Here is a 20838-nt window from a genome sequence, read left to right on the forward strand (position 1 = left end):
AATAGGACAGTCACTATTATTCGTTCAACGAAAGACCGCACCTGTTTTGCGCAGCTCGGGGGTTCCCTCTACGCTTACTTTTAGCTTCGTGGTCATGTACACGGTGGACAAAAGATATTTGAATAAAGGAAAGAAGAGATGATGTGCAAGAGTATACTAAATAAAAAGCCACTGGATATGTATGCTTGGTGCCGCAAAGCACTTGCGCATATGAGGCATGCTTGAACCGATCAGAGCTAACATGGGCAGAACCAACGAAAACTCATTGTATGATAGGTATGATCTCTCTGTATATACCGCAGTTCATCAGAGTGCATAACTGCGAAAAGACCAGTTTTCGTTCTTTGCGCTTCTCCAGTACGCATCTTCGCCCTGATTGGCGATACTTCCAAACGAAGTGGAAAGCGATTAGCAGAGAGCTCGCTGCGTTCCCCCACCATCTTCCAACCTGCGCGTCGCAGTTATGGACTCTGGTGAACTGCGGTATATGTATACATATGTATTTATATATGTAAGTACATACAATATACCGGGATCAACATGGTAGCTTCTATGGCTAGATCTTATATTCAATTTTGGTAGGTTTTTATACATTGTAATTTTGTATTACTCATGTTTTCATATCATATTTTAATAACTTCATTATGGAGTATATGTTACTTATGATGTTACCTAAAATATATATTATATAATATATTTAACCTTCTTTCATAAATGTAAGTAGAAATTTAATTTGTTACTTTATATGTTTACAGTTTGCCAAGACAATTTTTGATGGATTCTATATGGAGAGAACAAAGTATAAATAACATTTTACAGACTTTTTGTTTATCACAAGCACATTACCAATGTTATCGTACTTCATCCATCTTATTAAAGAAAAGAGGTTATAAAGAACAAAAGGTTTATATAGATATATTTACATATACATTTATTAAGTGTACATTTAAACAAGAACTAAAATATTGAATTATTTTTAGGATATTAAAATATTATTGAAAGAACAGATTTTGAAAGATCCTACCATACCTCTTGAAGAGCCTAAAAGACGAATTTTACCAACAGTAGAAATATGGGATAATATGACTGTTACAGAATTAGCAAACTCTTCTAAAAAGGCTATTAACGATGTTATAGACTGCCTTTGGATTAAGCACAAAAATATGCATTTCGATGAGAATACTGTTTTAACAGTGCCTTTAGCAGTTGAAGTAATTAAAGCGTGTGGTGCAAGAGCAAAAGTTATAGCACCAGGAAAGGTAAAGAAAGAATCAACATATGAGGATGTTAAACGGTAATGTAAAACTACTTTTTAAAAATAATGATACAATATTAATATAATTCTATGAAATATTTTAAATTTTACCTAGGCTTCCACCTGATAAAAGTCAGCTAGTAAAAAGACCACCTATTGTGACAGTTATGGGACACGTTGATCATGGTAAAACTACTCTGCTGGATGCATTAAGACATTCAGATGTTATAAAATCAGAATTTGGTGGAATTACCCAACACATAGGTGCTTTTAATGGTGAGTAGTAGTAGTAAATACCAAATGAAATGATAGTGAATAAAGTGAATTTAATAATGATTTAATTATAGTGACCTTAAAATCTGGGGAACAAGTTACATTTTTGGACACTCCAGGACATGCTGCTTTTAGTTCTATGAGATATAGAGGGGCTCATGTAACAGATATTGTGGTACTAGTAGTAGCAGCTGATGATGGTGTTAAGGATCAAACTTTGCAAAGTATAGAAATGGCAAAAGATGCCAATGTTCCTATTATTGTAGCTATCAATAAAATTGACAAACCTAATGCTAATATTGTAATGTTCTTTTAAATAATAATTATTTATTTTTAATATCGAGCTCGAAATTAAATTCGGTCAATTTTTAAATCCATAATTTTTGTTTTAGAAAAATACACAAAACGAGCTTGCAAAGCAGGGTATAATAGTTGAGGAACTTGGTGGTGATGTTCAGTGTATTAAAATATCTGCTTTAAAAGGAATTAATCTTGAAGAGTTAACAGAAGCAATAGTGTTACAAGCTGAAATTATGAATTTAAGAGGAGATCCAACAGGATTAGTTGAAGGTGTTATCATTGAATGTACTAATGACGTTGGCCGCGGAAAATTAGTTACAGCTTTAATTCAGCGCGGCACTTTGAAAAAGGGATGTCTTTTAGGTAAAGAATAATGCGTATAAATAATATAAATTGTCATTAAACAAATAAGCTATTAAGTTGATTTTGGTTTTTTTAAGTGTCGGGATTAGCATGGGCAAAAGTGAGAGCTATGTTTAATGACTCTGGCCGTCCAACTTTGGAAGCCAAACCATCAGAAGCGGTACAGATCATTGGTTGGAGAGCGTTACCTGATGTTGGGGATGAAATATTAGAAGTGGAAAATGACAGAGTACTGCATAATATTCTCAAGCATAGAGAACATCAACAAAATCAAGCGTTAGCTATGGAACATAAAATAATGGCTGAAAAGAAAGAAGAAAAACACCTGAAGGTAATATCAACAAATGTCGAATTATAAAAAATTATTTACATGACAAATGTTTCGATAATTACAGGAATATAAGCAATTTTTGAAAGTAAAATGGTTGTTTGGAAAGGACAAATCAGCATTAAAACAGTTACAGCAAAAACGACAAGAAAAAAACAAAGAAAAAGAGAAGGGAAAAGAGGAGGATGATTTACCTACAATTAACGTCATTATCAAGGGAGATGTATCGGGGAGTGTTGAAGCATTATTGGATATTTTAGATACTTATCAATCCGATAAAATCTGTCGTTTAAATATTGTTCATTACGGCGTAGGCCCTATTATAGAGACAGACGTACAATTAGCAGAAACATTTAATGGTAATATAATATTTAAAACAAATATTGTTGCATTGTTAGAAATTATTTTAAATTATATATTTTGTTTAGCAATTATTTATGGTTTTAATGTAAATATACATAAGAAATTGGAAAATGAAATTAAGCAAAAAGGTATATCCCTTCGATTTTATAACGTCGTGTATAAGCTTTTTGACGACCTCAAAGAAGAAATCAATAATATATTACCTGAAGTTGAGGTTGAAGAAGTCATAGGTACCTACAACGTAACAAACTAAATGTTGCATGTAAAGTTGTGAAAAACATTTGTTTACCATTTATTGTTTTAAATATAGGTGAAGCAAAGGTACAACAAAAATTCGAAATCAAAGAGGGAAAGAAAAAAGTATTGGTTGCGGGTTGTCGGTGCGTTAAAGGTGTTCTTTTAAAATCTGAATTGTATAATGTAATCAGAAACAATGAAATTATTTACAAAGGTAAATATATCATACAGGCTTGTGTATGTTAATAATAAATAACAACTGAATATTTTGTTGTAGGAAAATTAACATCAATGAGGCATTTAAAAGATGAAGTATCTTCGATAGAAACTAATCTCGAATGTGGTCTGAGATTTGAAGATCCAACTATACAATTCCAACCCGGAGACACCATTGTATGTTACAAACTACAAACTCAGCGTCTAACAGTTGACTGGGATCCTGGATTTTAAGTCTATATACACTGCTGGCCAAAAGTATGGAACCATCTGATCCAAATGATATTTTTATTAAAATCAGATGATTTTTATTTTTCAGTATTTAGAAAATTTCACTGTTCTTATCAATAGGCGGTGCCATACTTTATGCTAGTGGTACACTTGCATTTAAAAAGTTACAAACTAATATATTCACACAACATAAAATAAAAATAAAAAAAATTAAAATATCTTGTCTTCCTTCTATCAATGGGTAATTAAGTTATTTGCATAAAATGCATGTTTACAAAGTGTAAGTACAAATTTCTTTATTATTACCTTTGTGATGCAGTACTGTGGTCTTTACATTTTATTGATTTAAACGAATATACGAATCATCATATCATTGTTAATGATTGATTGTACTAATTTAAAAATGTTTCATTTTCAGAAATCAAATTTTTATATCTATCATTGTTATGAAGTTAAAAATTAGAAGTTTTTTTTAATCTGTAGCCTTGATATCCTGATTTAAAAATATAAAAATACAATCGCCTTCGTTAAGAGGCGTAAGTTTCACGAAGACGACGTTGAAGATGATGGTACGCGTTCAGAACGCCGCGTTTTTTTTTTTGTAAACGACACGGTGCTGATTCTTGATTAGCCATTGCAATTTTTGTATCCAAAGGCTCGATGGGGATATTGTCGTCCGGATGTACGAAGAATGCAATGGAATGGCGACCCCGGCCACAGAGTTCCGGTACAACAACACGGTGTCTTAATGCTGGAAGTTGATTGTTGGTCCAATTCGCTAAAATATCACCAGTATTCACCAAAATAGCACCAGGAAGATGACCGACTCTTCCCCATCGTTCTCCGTATGGAGTTTGTATTTCCAGACCACCTTCACAATCCTAAAAATAATGGTAATATTTCATAGACAATCTGTTCTTTTATGAAGTTTACTATTTAATAAATTTCATTGTATAGAATTAATTAGAAAAATTTATCTCATATGACAGCAGTGATTGCTTTATCATTGTTATACTTTAATACAAGTTTTATCATTTGTCTAGCTTGCTGCGTCTACATACTTGTGCCAACAAAGTGAAAGTGCCGTAATCGCAATGCGCGCCACAACGAGCCAATCCTGGTACTGGTGCACCGAGAGGTGGATAGTAAAGCAGACGGAGGGTCGTCTTGTTACCAGGTCCCAGCATGTGTGAATGCTTCGAGAGCAGGAAATCATGGGATTGCTCTAGGCCCACGGCCAGAGCCTACAAGGCATACATCACATACATTGGCCCCTATTTTTACTTTATAGTACCTACTGATAGCTGTAAAGCAACCGAAGAAACCAATCGCGTTAGTTCGACCCTCGGACAGATTGGTTTGTAGGGTTACTCACAGTGAAAGCAACTCACATTTTTTTATTAAACGAACTGTCCATGAATTTTCAAATCGTTGTTTAAGTAGTGTTCACTTAAGCGCGATGATTTAACTTTAGAAATACAGAAAGAATACGAAACTAACAAAGGAATTACTTATGAATCAATCTGTTCAATTCAATGGAATATTTGCTCTAAATTTAACAATTGAATTTTTGTAAGTAGCGTAAAGATAATTTGATTCAGGAGCCAGATAATTCTACACGTTCCTGATGTTCTTTATGTATCGTCAAATAATTAAGAAATCTTATTAATTGATTTAGAAGTAACCAAATGATGAAACACAATAAACACTGACTCTTGCATCAGAGTAATTGTTTTTACATTAAAAGATGGTTAAAAATGGCTCATTGGTTTTTCGTATCAACGTCGATTAATAGAGAAAAAATGTCTTTACGGTTAAAAGCATGGCGGATAGTTGCTTGAAATCACGAGCAAGTTCATCGACCGCTGATCTGAAGCCGGACACCTCCTCGTCCGGAAGAGTACCCCCGCATCCGGTCACATTGAAAACATGACGAGCTTCTTTCTCATCGGTATATCTGCACAAAATTCGAAAAACTTGATGAGAAATATTCAAACGTGATTACGGATCACAAATGTTAAATCTTACTGGGATGGTCCTGGTTTCACGTATCCGTGATTGCCCGACGAAGCCCGCTCGTATTTGTTCCGAACTTCTTCTGGTAGCTCGCAAAAGGAATCGAAAGCTCTGTAAGCGGCCTTCATCTGTAAGCAGACATAAAAGATGTTTGTAATAATATTTGAAAAGGATTTAAAAAGCCATAATTTCTTTTCAAATTATCATAATCAAGATAATTAAATTTTATATTTTTCTTTCAAGCATTCTTTCTGTACTCAGCGATTCTTGCATAAAATATTCCAACATTGCACCTGATCGAATGTACCATTATGTAATTAACGATTTTACTTGCTATTGGAAATATGTCACCTTGGCAAGTGACATCCTCGAGTTCCTGATAACTGGTGACGTTAAATTTGTCATCGTGGTGATAAGAGCCACTTTAGTTAGTGTGTTGTAAAATTGAACAAAAGAAAAAAACGACCTACGTTTGACTTATAATTTGAAGCCTTCTTATTTTCTAGGAGCCAGAATTTTTTTAAAAATTTATATATCATGGTTTTTATAATCGACAAGCTTACTTCGGTAAATATAATTTGTTAATTTTTGTACATCTTTTTTCTTCATTATCTTTACTTCTTATATGATTTTATCTCGGCGACAGCTGTTTTATTACTGATATTAAGAGGCATATGTGTACGTCATCAGTTGCATTGAATAGATAACGTAAGACACATATGGTGCGTCATAGATTCATTTTCTTAAATTGGAAATAAGTAGCAAACGAGAATTATATTATAATCAGAACATTTCTTACGTATTCACAAAGTTTTGTAATTTTAAAAATTTTCTTTATAAATAGCGGCCAGGGTACCCTTTTCTACATTTCACTATAGATTAGAAAATATAAAAAATAGAATAATGTTCTTATTATGTGAAATAATAAATAAAAATTGATACTTCTAAAGAACTTGGTCTTCTTAGACAAAAATCTTGTTTCTCCTTCTCCTCCTCCTCCTCCTCCAATAATTCTTAATCTGATTAAAGCTAAAGGTAATTAAAAACGATAGGTTCGTACAGGCCAATTGAAGCATCTGTGAGCTTATGTACATACACGTTTGATAACGAAATATCATGACGTCAATGTAAACTGCACAATTATTGAAAATCAGTATATGAGAGGGAGAGTATAAGAGGAGAGACACTAGAGAGGTAATAGACAACGTACCGAAGCTTGTGAAATAATGAATGCTGGCTTCCTAGCTATTATCGATGTTGTAATATACCTCTTACGTAATGTTTGATAAAAAAAAGTCATTACAAAGGTAGAACCAATAATTTCTGACCGTAACGAGTGTAATTCTAAAAACACGTTCGTTTCTTAACGTGCCTGCTTTAAAGTCTGAAAGATTCTATTCACTTGTGGATGAGTTTGTCAAACAGCTTTTCATATATATTTTTATATAAATTGTATAGATAAGATAAAAAAGAGACGCGTCTGCGATGTCTGGATGAATTTGCTCTTGCAGATATTTTGAGGGTGATAGTTATAGACGTTCAAAGAGTTTATATCATTAACTTGCAAGCATTATCTATATAAGCTAAATAACACTAACGAATTATATTCTTCTATTTAAGGAATTTACAGGAAGCAAAGAATTTTATGTTGAATATATATTACAGTAGAATTAAAATTTTAGAGTGTTTGATAATTATGGAAGATTTTGAAAAATCTCAAGTTTCAGAGTAGCTCAAGTGCTTAGAGTAGCTATAATTTCCAGTTGCATCCAGGTGGCATTCGTTATTCCTTAATTAAGTAAATTGAATGAATTTTCTTGTTAAACAAGGTATCTTGTTAAATAGAATTGTTTTTTAGCAAACTAATTTTCCATAATTTTCAAGCTTCCAATTGATATAATACAAATACTATTTCATAATACTTTTACATTATCAAATCATGCTAGACTGTCAATGTTTTGAACTGGGGCACCCTGAGTAATCATGAAAAGGTTGACAAGAAAAATAGTATACAAGACAATTAGTCAAAATTGTCTGACTAAAATGATCACTGATAAGAACAGGAAGTCATAGACGTTCTTCGGTATGTTAACCCCTTGTTGGATATCGGTCACTGAAAGAATAGCGTAAACGCAATGTGTATAAGTATGTACTAAATGAATTAACGCATTATACTCGTAGTAGCGTGAAGATACACGATAATTAAACGAACGTATTTATAGTAGAGCACGCGTCATAATTCTCGAATGAATTATCTCGGGAAACTGTAACAAACCGGCAATGATAATGTTCACCATCGCCTCGACAGAAGGTCTTCTTCAGTCGGCAAGGTCATCGCGAGATTCATAAGCTTTTATCATCGAACCCTTTACAATTATTCATTGCACAATCTGTCACGACGAGGACGCAGCAAATCACTCGTTAACGATTCTTTTAGCGAATCGTATCGCCGCGCGGACTCGCAAATTCCGCTTTTCCTTCAACTCGTATTTTCGCCTTGACTCTTTTAATTCTGGTTCTACGCGAGTCAGTAATTTTGTAACATAACCGAGGACGCGTGTTTCGTTACAAGGTAAGAGCTCATAGTGCGTGTAACACGAGGAAATCAGTTTATTTCTACTTTAACGGGTACAATTATTGAAAATAATCTATGAATATTGGTAAGAAATATCAAGTTCCATCAGTATCTTTTATTCATAATTTTAGTTAAACTTCGGTCTTTGATATTAACCCTTTTTTACTGAAGTCACCTTTATCGGAGAGTCGGCGACGCACGGTACTTAGATTACCATTTAACTATAATCTCTAACGAGTAAAAGGTACCTATCAAACTTGACATTTTTCAGTATTGGTAGTTCGATATATTTTCCTGTAATAAATTAATACAGTAAGTTGATTGAACTTTGCGTGAAACTAGCCGAAATAACGGTGTCGAATGAAATTCGTTGAGTGAAACTGTATCAAGTAGCTGTAATTAGAGTAGAGTGGAAATGTTTTTATTAACTGTTCGAAATTTGATTCGGTTAGCTCGTATTATCCCGCAGAGTCGAGTGGTCAAATTATAAAATTATTTTTTCCTTTCGATGGAATTACATGCTCTTGCGACTTGCTTTTGGATACGATGATTATATCGGACGTGTATCGATAAAAATGCGTACCTTGCATTCCGGAATGCCGTGGTTGACGAGCAAGGCCAGTCCTTTCTCGGACAGCGCCCTTACCAGCTTCGAAGCCACTTGTTTCACGACACCCTTCTGAGGACATCTCGCAGTCCCTGGAATAAGAAGACGGATAGAGTGAGAGGAAAGAACGATCAAGAGATAAAGGATTTCTACGTAGCCTACGTGACTTAAATTAGATTCGGTATTTTTCATCGAATTTCATGGATGTAAACGTTTTACACGGATACAAAAGAAAAAAGGAAACGTGATTATTCCGTGGATTTTTTAGCGATCACACGTGTCGCGAGGCGAAATCACGTTCTCACGAAGAAGTCCCGAGAAAGCAATCGTGTCGCCGCGTGGCGTTGTAACAAGATCTCTGTGATACCGTTTCTCTTATCAGGATCTGGCGAAAAACGAGAACGCTTGCTTCTCTGAACTGGTTGAAACTGGTACCGTTTTAAATAAGTTTCAAGTGTGTTGCACTTTTGCATAGAAATTATCTTTTCAGAGGATTTGTAATTAAAATCTTTGAAAAAAAAAATGTGGTCTTTAACGAAGTTAATCAAAACGGTTTGCAAGTTTCAGCTTCTTGATTAGCATTAGTATCACCCTGTATACAGTGAACTCATGCTCCAAAATGTCCCAACTTGTGTATTTCCTATTTAGCTCGCTATTTCTGTGACGTCTCGACGCTCGAGGGACAAAGAAAGAATGAGAACAGAGCAAAGATCGGCAAAGAGAGAACGAGAGAGGGCATTTCCTCTTTGCGTTTCTATGTCCTCGAAAAGATCGCTAATATCGCCAGGGCATCAGGCCAATTCTACAAAAGTCGAAACCAGAAAGAATTAAGTCTTGAGAAATTTTTGAAGTCTTATAAGAAACGATTTATCATAAAAGTCTTCTAAGCGACGGAATTTTTTTTCTTTTAATTATCACGGTATCTAGAAATTCTTGTGTCTCATTGCATTGCAAAAAGATCGAATGATTAAACGTTTTAATCGACATCTTTTATCAAAGTTTTATCGGTTATCTATAAAAAAAGTAGATTTAATTTCTTAACTTAAATCCATGGATTTATGTTTAAAAGCAATTTTTCATCTCCAGGGATTTATCATAATTAATGAAACATTATCATTGATAATTCTTAATGCGCATTATTTATAAAAGAAAGAACAAGATAATTTCAGTAAGGACACATTCTATAATCGATTTTTATACAGATATCAAAGGTGTTTGGTGTTATCTTTACACCATATGTCCTCTCGACCATACTTTTAGGTTTTTGTGAAAACACAAGTGGTTCTGTAAATATTTCTAATTTAGTACATAATTACAAATATAGTGAAATTACTTTTACAAATCATTAAGTTCAAACTATTATACCTTTCAGCGACTCTAACTTTCTTTACAGTTCCAAATTCATTAAAATTGTTAATTTTCTAAACTATGGACTATTATCTCAAAAATTATAAATCAAAAATCTTTCCTTAACAATTTGAAGTCTTAATTTTAATCCACATAATCTTGGACACAATTCATAGATCTCGGTCACGATTAACAAGCAACCGCTGTACAGTCGAAGAAATCTAATCGCGAAATCTAATTCTAAATAGAGCAGTTCGAGGATAATCACGAAAAATTTGCACGCGAAGTGATTCATAGGATCCTTGGAAAATGTTAGCAGCAAGGTAGCACGTTGGCTTCCGTGAAATAGTTGGACAAACACGACGAGATGCTAATTGATTTGAACCAGGTAGTTCCGGTTACAACAGATCGAATTTACACAATATCGAATAGCGTTTGATGTAACGGAACAAACGACCCGTGGAAATAAATAATTGTTTCGAATTTAATGGATAGTAGACGAGGAACCTGCTTTCCATATACTCGCAAAGGGGAGATCGTAGAAAGGAACAAAAGGACCGGAAGCGAGGCTCTTGATTTCTATCATCGCAACACGCTTCGTGTGTTTGGTTCACTTTGCTTTTGATGTTGCTTCACTTTCTATGATTAAATGTCTCTCTCTGTTTTTTGAATATGCGATTGATCTCCCACCATGAAGTATTTTTCTATAAAAATTATTACTTTTAAATGGCCATGAAGAGTAATTTGTAAAATCATTTTCAATTATTATTAATTTGTAAAAGGACTGAATACAGGAAGTTTCCTGGTTGATTGATGAATACTGATGGAAGGCGAAGGTGAACATGGAACAATGAAACGAAGGATCTTTGAGTTACCTTAAAATGCAACTGTTAATTAAGTTGTCTGATAAGTAAATAATGAATTTATGTATGAGCTAATTTGTTCAGGAAAAGGAGGAATTCTTTTTAAAATTTCAACAAACTTGTCCCATTTCCATTCTCAGTAAAATTAGGAACATGATTTCAGATCCATTCAAATAATAAGGCTGCTAATTGAATTAATATTTTTTCCCATTGTTTCCTTAAATAAAGTATGACAGAATCATTTTAATACTCTTTTGACGACAGTTATGAAGAAAGAAAACCGATCAATCTTTCAAGCAGCAGATTTGCAGAGCCCTCAACTGCAAAACAATCTTAATCTGGAAAGTAAGCCTGACTATCGTGGATCAATTAACGATGCCAAGAAAATGTACAAACACCTCGCGAATGGCAACGTTTTCTGCAAAGATTACCGACGACGACGGCGACGAAGGCGAAGGCGAAGGTCTTTTGTCACATGTTGTCGTAAATCGTTCCCTCCACCATTTCGAATACCGCGTGATTGTGGCATAGTAAATCAACCGATGGAAATCCATTGCAAACATATCACGGAACGTTTTTAAGTTTCCCCACTTAGCCTGATTACCTGCTACACTCTTTGTTTACGTGTAAACGGCGAACGGAACCGGTAAACAGCGCGGTAAAAAATGAAGCGTCGTTAAGGGGTTACGCCTAGTTGAGATCTGGTTATTTTCAAGATTTTTTTTGCCGTCCTAATAAATATTTATTATGAAGTGAAATATACCATCGAAAAATACATGTTTTAAGGTTGTTTTAAGATTTATTTAAAAGTAAAATGTTAAATAATGAGGGAAATACAGCTCTTCTCGTAGAACGCCCTTTTCTCGAGATCAATTGCAGTGGCCACGATATCTTCCAAACCGCTTATTTGAAATCAAAACCTTAGCAATAAAACAATAGAAACTTCCTACGGCAGCAAATAATGTTTAATTATAGCGTACTGTATTTTAGTGTTCATAAAGGAAATACAAAAAATAAGGATTACCTACAGCATACACGTGCTATTAAGAATGTGCATCAGCGATAAAAAGAAATTATGCAGATAGTGCGGTTCTATCAGTTCAAGTCGCTTGAATGGATTCTCCTATTTCTTTGGATGATTACAATATTAAAATGCATCCTTAGTAACAGTATACTCTATCGTTATACACTGAGCGAAAGTATCGGTGAGACTGTCGGTACCAGGAGAAACTAGTGAAAATTTTCTCCTGGTTGTGTGTACACCCTAGAAACAGTTTTAAGTCGATACTCGATCGATGAATCGAGTGAGAACGTTATGAATCTCAAGTCAAAAGATTAAATGATTACCAAGCTCTGATATTATGATTTTTATTACAATTTATCGAATCTGAAATATTACCTTTCCATTTCAGCACGTAAAGTATGACAATACTACGATTTTATCGTTAAGCATTTAATCCCTCAAAAAATACGAGAACGTTAAAAATATACGCGAGATTATTAGCCATCACGCAGGAACGATACCGGTGAATACATTTCCGTGAATAGGTTAGATTAACGTCCAATCTGCGATTTGTTTTGCAAAATATATGCTTATACTGCGCATTAAAGACGGCGAACAATATGTAAGTAATCGTCGATTTCGACAGCACCGGATACATAATACGGATAAAGTGTGTCGTTAAAATATTTATATCGATTTGCGAAATATGTATGTTTAATAAATCATCGACTCCGGCAAAACATCGAGCATTTGAATGTTTTGCCGTTAACACGCATGGTGGCGCTGTTTCTTTCTGAGAAAGCTTTGAATCAACGGAAAAGAATAAAATACTCGTATTCTTAGAAATATTCCGTAGTCATAGTGTGCAAAAAAATCGCGTTCAATTTTATAGAAAGATTCGATCGTTTCGCAGCAGTAAAGGCGAAAAAAGGTATCGATGGAGCGACGACGATAAAATGCGATCGCGACAGACGATAACGGTATACGCGACCACCGCGTGAAAACAAATGCTTCGCTAGTTATACCTTTCAACGAATACAAAATCCTGTTTCTTTAGTGTGTAATAAATTTTATGTTTCTTTTGCTGTAGTTTCGTTTTACTTTCGTTTGGACTCATTTGGTGATTACTTTACGTAAAAGAGGTCGTTATACGAGAAGGAGGGATTCAAACGACAAATTCTGATGATCGAATAATCAGCGAAACGAGTATTCAATTGAAGACTGATTTGAAGACTTCCTGTCTGAAACGCGGTTCGTTTGATTCTTTGAAGTTCATTTGGGATACAGATTCAAAGGAGCCTAAGGTTTTTTCCATTTCATGTCCCATCCCTTCACATATATGTATGACATAAAAAAAAGTATCTCAAATAAAATTTATAAAATTAACATTAAACCTTGTATAATTAATTTAGATTTGCATTTACATCGATTAATATCCAAGTAAACATTACTCTTCTTGCATTCTTAAACGCAAAATCGTCTTAGGGGTCCCTAGACCTTGGGGGTCCCTAGACAGAGAAGGTATAACCTAGGTATAATTTTAAATCTAGTTATTTACAATGATATTCTAACTTGAAGAATTCAAAAGTAATAATACTTATACCGATAATAGTGCAGCATATCTTTCAGTTATCGTAAATAAACAAACAAAATGTTAAAATGAATGTGAGCTTTCTCCTAAACGCAATCGTGTTACATCTTCTCTTATTCAACCACGATAATGGAACACGAACGATATCGGAATAGGAAGCAGAATGAATCGCTTTCAGTTGAATTCTGATAACCGCACGACCTAGCTTTCCAGGTAACATAAATGTCTGTTCTACCTAATGCTCACAACGACGAAAGTGAACTCAGAGATTACGATCTAAATCGTTTATTCGCTAATGTTTAAACAACGTTCAAGTTAGTCTTTAGAATCCAATCTATAACATATGGATTTGCCTTTTGTCAATAATTGCGTTTTACAATTGAATAGACACGACATTTTACGGATGAAATTTTTATCCTGTAGCTTCTTCGGAACGCTATTATTGTACATTGTGCGAATGACACGTGACACGACCACTGGAACGGATATACGTATCTTTTTGAAAGAACCATTTCCTCGCGCGCATCGCGTTCGGCCATTTTGAATATTTCAACAATACAGATGATGATGGTGATGACTCGACATTCATTGTCATACTTTGACGTTATCGAATAGTCTGTTCATTTGACTATGAAAATAATTCTTTTCATATTTGATAAACGCTTTAAATAATTTTTTATTTATTGCTAAAAATTCACTAGGTTGATAAAATAAAAAATGAATGCTCTACTCTGCTCGATACTTAACTAAATACTTACATGATAACGTACAATTACATCTTTTGATTTCAGAAACCAAATAAAATGTTCAACTTGAGGATGTGAGTGATAAGAGAAAGTTCTTTTTAAGTATTACAGCTCCACTTTCTATCTGTTTTGCAAGATCAACGTTACCAAAAATACCATCCTCAAGCGGAACATCATTGTACATAATAAAATTGAATGTTTATAAACATTTAAGTAATCGATGCAATGCAAATGCATTAGTGATTAACAGGAATGTAAAAATAAATATTTTACGACGCAATTTTTTAATTGCTATCCAATTATATTTATTTAACAACATTTTTTATTGCAGATCTGACGAATTTGATACCATTTAGTTTCGCAACGTCTGTGTGGTGTAAATGGGCCAGGATTTTAATGGCGTTAACATAATTACATATGAAATGAGTCGAAAGGAGGTGTTTTATTTTTGGTAATGTTTTAATATTTCAATGTTTTCGAAATGATTCAGAGTTAAATTGAGTGAAATTTTATTGAAACATTAATTCAATATAATTCTGCCTATCATCGAGTGGTACGAGTCATCAGATGGAACACGTGATTGTTTATCGTATAAAGTTAACGTCGTGTTTCACCGACATTTGTTAAAATATTTGCAAATGGTGCGCTATCGTTTGTACGACAAACATTCGACTCTACAACACTTTCAGAACCGTCGCGAATATTGAAAGTTTACCACCGTCAGTTGTTAGGAAACCACTTGTTACACAAGAACATATTTTTGAAAAGTATTTGAAGAACTCATTCTAGTGTGTCAAAAGGCTGATGCACCGAGAGTATTGTAATTCTATGAGTCATAAGCTGCTTAAACATTCTGTTAGCATTAATTGTGCGATACCGATCTTGGTCTTCTTGACAATTATCCGTCCATAATTACGAAAAGTAATGAAATTGTTGTCGCCTTCTCAGAAACATTCAATTTTTTCATTAATAGCATTCAGTAACTTGAATATCATTGAAATAATTATCGTTTCTGATTAAACTTACGTAAGAACACGGGAAATCTTAGCGATTACCATTACCCCTCAATATTTCGAAGCAATTTTTCCTTATGTCACCAATTCTTTTTTACCTTATTCTATGTTCTTGGAAATTGTGTGTCATTCTTTTCCTCAATTTACTACTTTCTTGTTTTAAACTTTATTAGCTGAATTATTCAAATATGTGGAATATTTTTAGGAAGGTGAGTCATTATGAATTATCAGTTACTGATTAATGACTTAGGAATAAAATTTTCACTGGAAATATTCGAATAGTTCAATTATTAGTATTTAATTTCAAATGGACATTTTTAAAATATTCTAAATTTTTCAGGCAAACGACTTGGGTAAAGTAATCTATAAAGTAATCTACCTCTTTGGTTAAATTCTAATCCAAATCAGGTTCTAGTAATCCTGCCAACAGCTTCAAAGGACTATAATTAATAAGCTATATGTTTTCTAGGATTAACAAATACAGGATATGAATTACACCGACATAAATGGAACTTCGTTCGAGCAAGAATCTGGAAAAAAAGATTCGCACGATCCTAGTCGCCAACGTCATCCACGTCGCCACCATTGCAAACGGTACTTGCGCAAGCACGAATTTTGCAATTTGCTGCCTACGGATGCCGACCGATCTCTCGACTCGATCTCCTCGTGCATTCCACTTCTCTGAGACGCTTTAATGTTTGTAATCTAACTGGAGAATGTTACGAGGAAAAAGAAAAGGGAAGAAATCTCGTTGAGAAACGACCAGTGAATAATCCATGTTATTGTTATCTTTAACAGAGGTGGTAAGGCAAACGTACATGAAAAATTTTACATCGTTTCGTCAAGGAGATTTATGAGAATTCAAATATGATAAAGAAAGCAAAGCAATGGTTGGAATATTTAGGAACACGTGTAGCGTGGCGACGCTATTGTGGAAACGTTTTGAAACACGCATCACGCTGTTTTTCCCGTTACGGACGCGAGCTCTATCGACCGAATTCTTTAGTGATGATTGGCGTGGAACAATTAAACGCTCACTGGAGTTGTTTCGGTGCAATAGCAACGTTGTTCAACCTTTGTGAAACAAGAATTATCAATTAACCAGTGTCTCTATTAAAAAAATGCAATATCAACTTAATATACTGGACAAAGGAGAATTCCCGGCAGAAAATCTGAAATAAAATACTTGTAATTATATTTCGAATATATATGTATAAAAAAAAGTATACATATCGAATTGAGTATCTTCCTCTTTTTCAAAGTCGGTTAAAAAGCATCGATATTCTTTGATCAATTTTTTCAACGGCAGAAGAACTATGTTTATGTTTATTTTTTGCGCCCAGGTGATATTTGTTTAACCTCAAAATTACTCATCCTGCTATCAATTGAATTAATAAACGTCTACAAAGCAAAGTCACGAGATTACAGTATCGTCGGTGAATAAATGCATCCTCGCTAAAGACTAACGGGTGGCATTGCAAGGAACAGAACAAAGTAGGCGAGGTGCGCATGCGCAATCAAACGGAGTTATTTTCTCAGAGACCGCTGATGCGCCCGGCAATTAATTTTAATGAAGTTTCCACGTAACGAACGAATGAAAGAATCCACATTGAAAGATGTATTCTCGGTGGTGTGCATAACCGTTTATCTGTGTCGTTGCACATCGTGGCCAGGAGGCACGTGTAAATGCACACGCGAAAAAAAAACTCGTGTCACTCATTTATGCCTGTGCCCTTTGCACATGCGCATGCGCGTGCGCGTGCGCGATAGTAACGACGGTTAAATCCGTTGAACGAATCGCCATACAGCGAAAAGTGAACGGAGCTAAGCAAATTTGTTGCTCGATTGACATTATCCTTACAAAAGGTGACGTTACACTTTAAAAAGAAATTCTACGATGTCTTTCGACCATCCTTCTTATAGGAATACGTGCTTCGACATAATGTATGTAAATGTACGCGCCAAAAGAGGGCCATTGAATGATTTATCATTGTAGATACAGGAGGTCTTGTCAAGGATGTAGTTTCGGGCTTCGAAGGATAAATTCTATAACGTTACTGGATAAATGGTAAATTCTTTGCAAGTTAATTTACCTGGAAATGTTTATTATTTCTTGGGAATAAGAAGTGGAAAGACCTAGATATTTTGATTACGCAACTACAGATAAACAGCGTTCAGGAAACCGCCAAGCTACTCAGGAAAGAACGTTTCGAGGAAGGTCGGAAGTTGACCGCGATAAGCGATTACCGATGCTAGTTGTAACGGCTGTTAGTTATAGGGATCTTTCAGCGATGAAAGTAAAATACGAATCAGGAGGCGAGTATAATAAAGGAAGGTGTCGTGACGTTCGAAGCTCGTCAAAGAATTATGTCCAGGGACGTATACATATATACATTTTTCCACGAATTGCGATTCAGGTTAGGAACAAGTTTCGCGCAATTAAACAACAATTACTCCTCGATCGCCGTTTCCGTTGGAACATGTTTCATAAAATGAATACAACAAGTGGTTGCAGTTGACCACGATTGTGCCAAAGTACGTCGAATGATACACATACGACACAAAAGAGATGAATGATAAAAAGGTTCCCTCGAGAACTTCAATTAACCGTACTCGTCATCATTTGCATAATCAATGAAAAACGCTGCCATTGTGGCAATATTTCCGTATTTATTGTAATCTCAAACGTGAAACCCTATTTAAAACGGGTATCTCGGTTGCTCGATGCCAGCGTTGGATATGCACGCGATTCGTTTGGTCGTTGGCCTATCGCCCAGACGTGGAATATATGTATGTATATAGGGGGGATATAGAAGAAAGAATCGGTCAAATCGGATTGAACGAAGAAAAGGATAGAGGAAGATTTTGTGAGGCAGAGTTGAGCACACTTTATTATTTGAATAACGAATAAGAATGACCATAAGAGATACATATTAATAAAGGGAGTAAATTATTTTATCAATTTCTCAGGACATTATAGAAATTGATGTATTTGCAATACCTAAAGGGTTCAAATTTCAATTAAAGTGGAGGATAATTAGTAGAATTACAAGTGCCCAACTCGGGTAGCCGCAAACTCTTAATACATACATAGGCATTACAGAAGTTATTGTAACAGTTCAGTTAAATGGTATTCATGATCTCAGTTGGTAGATTGAAACGCGGCTGCATTTTCGTTTACACCGTACACTCCAATCCATTATTCTCAACGGTGTTTGCTACAGCGAACGCTTAAATCATTATCCACCACAGTCACGGCTATGAAGAAGCACGAGATATTTCATTGGAATCGTTGAGCATACATATATGTATGCATATACGGTAGACATGCTCCTGTTTACCAACCTTCGCGAACAGTAACTTATCCATATGACCCTGACTAGCGACGAATAGAATCAACGACTCTAGTACATACTAAGTTCCTCGTTCTAATATCAGCCGGCATTCGAAATCTGTTAGAAGGTCTATGCATCATGAGTAATCGTTAAAGACACGTTAAGTAACATTCTAATATAAAAAAATGATGGTAAGCTTAAACCTGTATGATATTTATTCTTGTCCCTGTTTATTTTCACTGATTATCAATTACAGAGATAGTACCAGGCGCGACTGATATGATTATCGTAAAATATGAATCATTATAGTGATAATCATATTTTTTCCATAACCATTGCTAAAACGTGGATTAACACTCCCTAGTACGCTTTTCAATCTAAGATTCTTAAATTCTAAGATTTTAAAATTCTAATAAAGTTAAGGGACCCGGTTCACCCGAGATTATTTCAGTAATATTTCTTTTACACTTAATATTCGATTGTAAGGTCCCTGAATCTCTTGATAAAATATAGTTAGATAAATAAGGAGACACCGTGTACGAAGGAAACAGGGCGCCAAGGGAGGGGCCCTTCTTTGTGAGACGGGCTCTGACCTCAACGGATCGTCGGGCCTGAGGTAGGCGCCCCGACTGTGAACGGCAAACGCTGTTGCTGCTCCTGCTGCTGGTTTGCTTGTCTGTCTGACCAGTTGCTTGGCCTGGTTGCCAAGCAACCGTAAAAGCGTCACCCCTTGAATCTCTAAAATTCCTTATACCCAAGTTGTTCAAAGCGAGCTTATATACCCGATTTACCCGACGATCACGTTCTACACGTGAGAAAATCGTCGTTTAAAAATACCACTCGAAAGACTTAACGGTTTTTGATCCCTGTGTAGTATATTTAGAAAGCGTCGCTAATAATTCAGCAACGCACAGAATTGACCGTTACAACGAAGTCATAAAGTTCACGATATATTCGTGTTGGCGTTTAAATCACTTACAAAAAAAAGCTGTTACGTTAAAAGGATTGAAAAAGAAATCACACTTTTCTTCGTGTATAAACTCGATCGTTCAGTGATCAGTGTAACCATGAACTTTCGCGTGAAGTCATGATATCGAGTGAAACGGTTAGTCATTAGAGCGGTCAAACAAAACTATGCATCTCTAGTATCGCCACGTGCCGTAAGATCGCGGCTGATTTAGAGCTACGTCGATTTTACATTGCAATTAATTTCGTAAGTATTACCTACGACCTAGATTGCGATATGTTGCAATTTGCGGTTGTTTTTTTTTTAATGTATATCGTAATTAACGCACGACGGAGAATCGATTATTATATATGGTAATAACGCGAAGAGAGTTTTCGAACAATGTACACAGTGGACTTACCCATGTGAGCGAGGTCGATGATCGGTATTTCGCATTTGCTCAAAAGAGTCTCACAGGTCTGGGTTACAATCGGAGCACTCGTACAGCAGCTCATCTTGCTCGTGGCTAGTTACTCGGCGAAATGAGATTTCTATTGCTGTCTTTCTCCCTTCTTCTATCGATCTCTTTCTTTCTTTGCTGTTCGGCAGCTCTCGCAATTTCGTATCTTGTCCCCGATCTTTCCGTTCCGATCCGTTCACTCGATCGATTCTTTTTTCGTTAGCCTGCTTCGTACTGTTCCTTCTTCCTTGGTTTCTGTGCCCCGTTTACGTTCAAATGTAGCACCAATAATACCGGGATGGTAAATATGTGGCTCGATGTGACGCGCGTGTGTATACACTACATTCACCACGTGCGAACTCACTCAGAAAATGAGCGAACAATTTCACTGAAATATCCAAGAAAAAATCATGCTATCACTGTACACGTCGAATGGAGACCCGAACGTTTAAGCTACAGCCTGATCGGTGATCCTGTTTCGGAGAGCGAAATTCAATCGGTGTACACGGTAGGTGTTGCGGATTATTGTGGAGAAACTGATGTGGCAACCCTAACGGTAGCCGTAGGAGACGAGTTTATTATGGGGCTGGTGGTGCGGCAGGTAAACGTATACGTGATTCTGAACTGGTGGGCACATGCTACGATATCGATAGAGTAGCAGATAACCAAGTACTGAGAAGAAAACAACACCGCAACAACGATCGTAACTCACAAGCGGACGCTCGTTAACTGAACCGACGATACACGTAAACCGACCAGAAGCGCGCCTC

The 20838-nt window shown here is 35.4% G+C and overlaps 2 protein-coding genes across 5 annotated transcripts; one reads left to right on the forward strand and one right to left on the reverse strand.

The window, feature by feature from the left end:
• The first annotated feature begins 359 nt into the window (after positions 1–359).
• Positions 360–4172, forward strand: mIF2 (mitochondrial translation initiation factor 2). 4 transcript variants are annotated; one of them, XM_034321989.2, is made up of 12 exons: positions 360–578; positions 756–903; positions 981–1294; positions 1371–1531; positions 1603–1829; positions 1921–2191; positions 2269–2522; positions 2587–2878; positions 2948–3112; positions 3193–3333; positions 3397–3593; positions 3655–4172. In XM_034321989.2, the coding sequence occupies exons 1-11, from the start codon at positions 541–543 to the stop codon at positions 3567–3569; spliced, it is 2184 nt and encodes a 727-aa protein (XP_034177880.2). In that variant the 5' UTR covers positions 360–540; the 3' UTR covers positions 3570–3593; positions 3655–4172. The 4 variants fall into 4 exon arrangements, 3 of the variants coding, with proteins under 3 accessions (XP_034177880.2, XP_034177881.2, XP_034177879.2); XM_034321990.2 differs by having other exon boundaries at positions 3687–4172; XR_013063195.1 differs by having other exon boundaries at positions 361–578; positions 3397–3846; positions 3985–4172.
• Positions 4058–20808, reverse strand: LOC117603152 (uncharacterized). Its single transcript, XM_034322006.2, has 6 exons — positions 20030–20808; positions 8741–8856; positions 5595–5710; positions 5379–5523; positions 4628–4810; positions 4058–4447 (listed from the first exon to the last, which is right to left on the reverse strand). The coding sequence occupies exons 1-6, from the start codon at positions 20121–20123 to the stop codon at positions 4094–4096; spliced, it is 1008 nt and encodes a 335-aa protein (XP_034177897.1). The 5' UTR covers positions 20124–20808; the 3' UTR covers positions 4058–4093.
• Positions 20809–20838: the final 30 nt, after the last annotated feature.

This window comes from Osmia lignaria, chromosome 12 (genome assembly GCF_051020975.1).
Source record: "Osmia lignaria lignaria isolate PbOS001 chromosome 12, iyOsmLign1, whole genome shotgun sequence".
Classification (NCBI taxonomy): domain Eukaryota; kingdom Metazoa; phylum Arthropoda; class Insecta; order Hymenoptera; family Megachilidae; genus Osmia; species Osmia lignaria.

Bases quoted from the DNA above. Each gene is read 5' to 3' on its own strand.
- mIF2 (XM_034321989.2), top strand. From the start codon at position 541: ATGGTAGCTTCTATGGCTAGATCTTATATTCAATTTTG. The intron at 904-980 runs GTTTATATAGAT...AATTATTTTTAG, and splicing joins GAGGTTATAAAGAACAAAAG to GATATTAAAATATTATTGAA. The intron at 2,192-2,268 runs GTAAAGAATAAT...GGTTTTTTTAAG, and splicing joins GAAAAAGGGATGTCTTTTAG to TGTCGGGATTAGCATGGGCA.
- LOC117603152 (XM_034322006.2), bottom strand. From the start codon at position 20,123: ATGAGCTGCTGTACGAGTGCTCCGATTGTAACCCAGACCTGTGAGACT. The intron at 5,711-8,740 runs GTACGCATTTTT...GTCTGCTTACAG, and splicing joins ACGGCATTCCGGAATGCAAG to ATGAAGGCCGCTTACAGAGC. The intron at 5,524-5,594 runs GTAAGATTTAAC...AATTTTGTGCAG, and splicing joins GTGAAACCAGGACCATCCCA to ATATACCGATGAGAAAGAAG.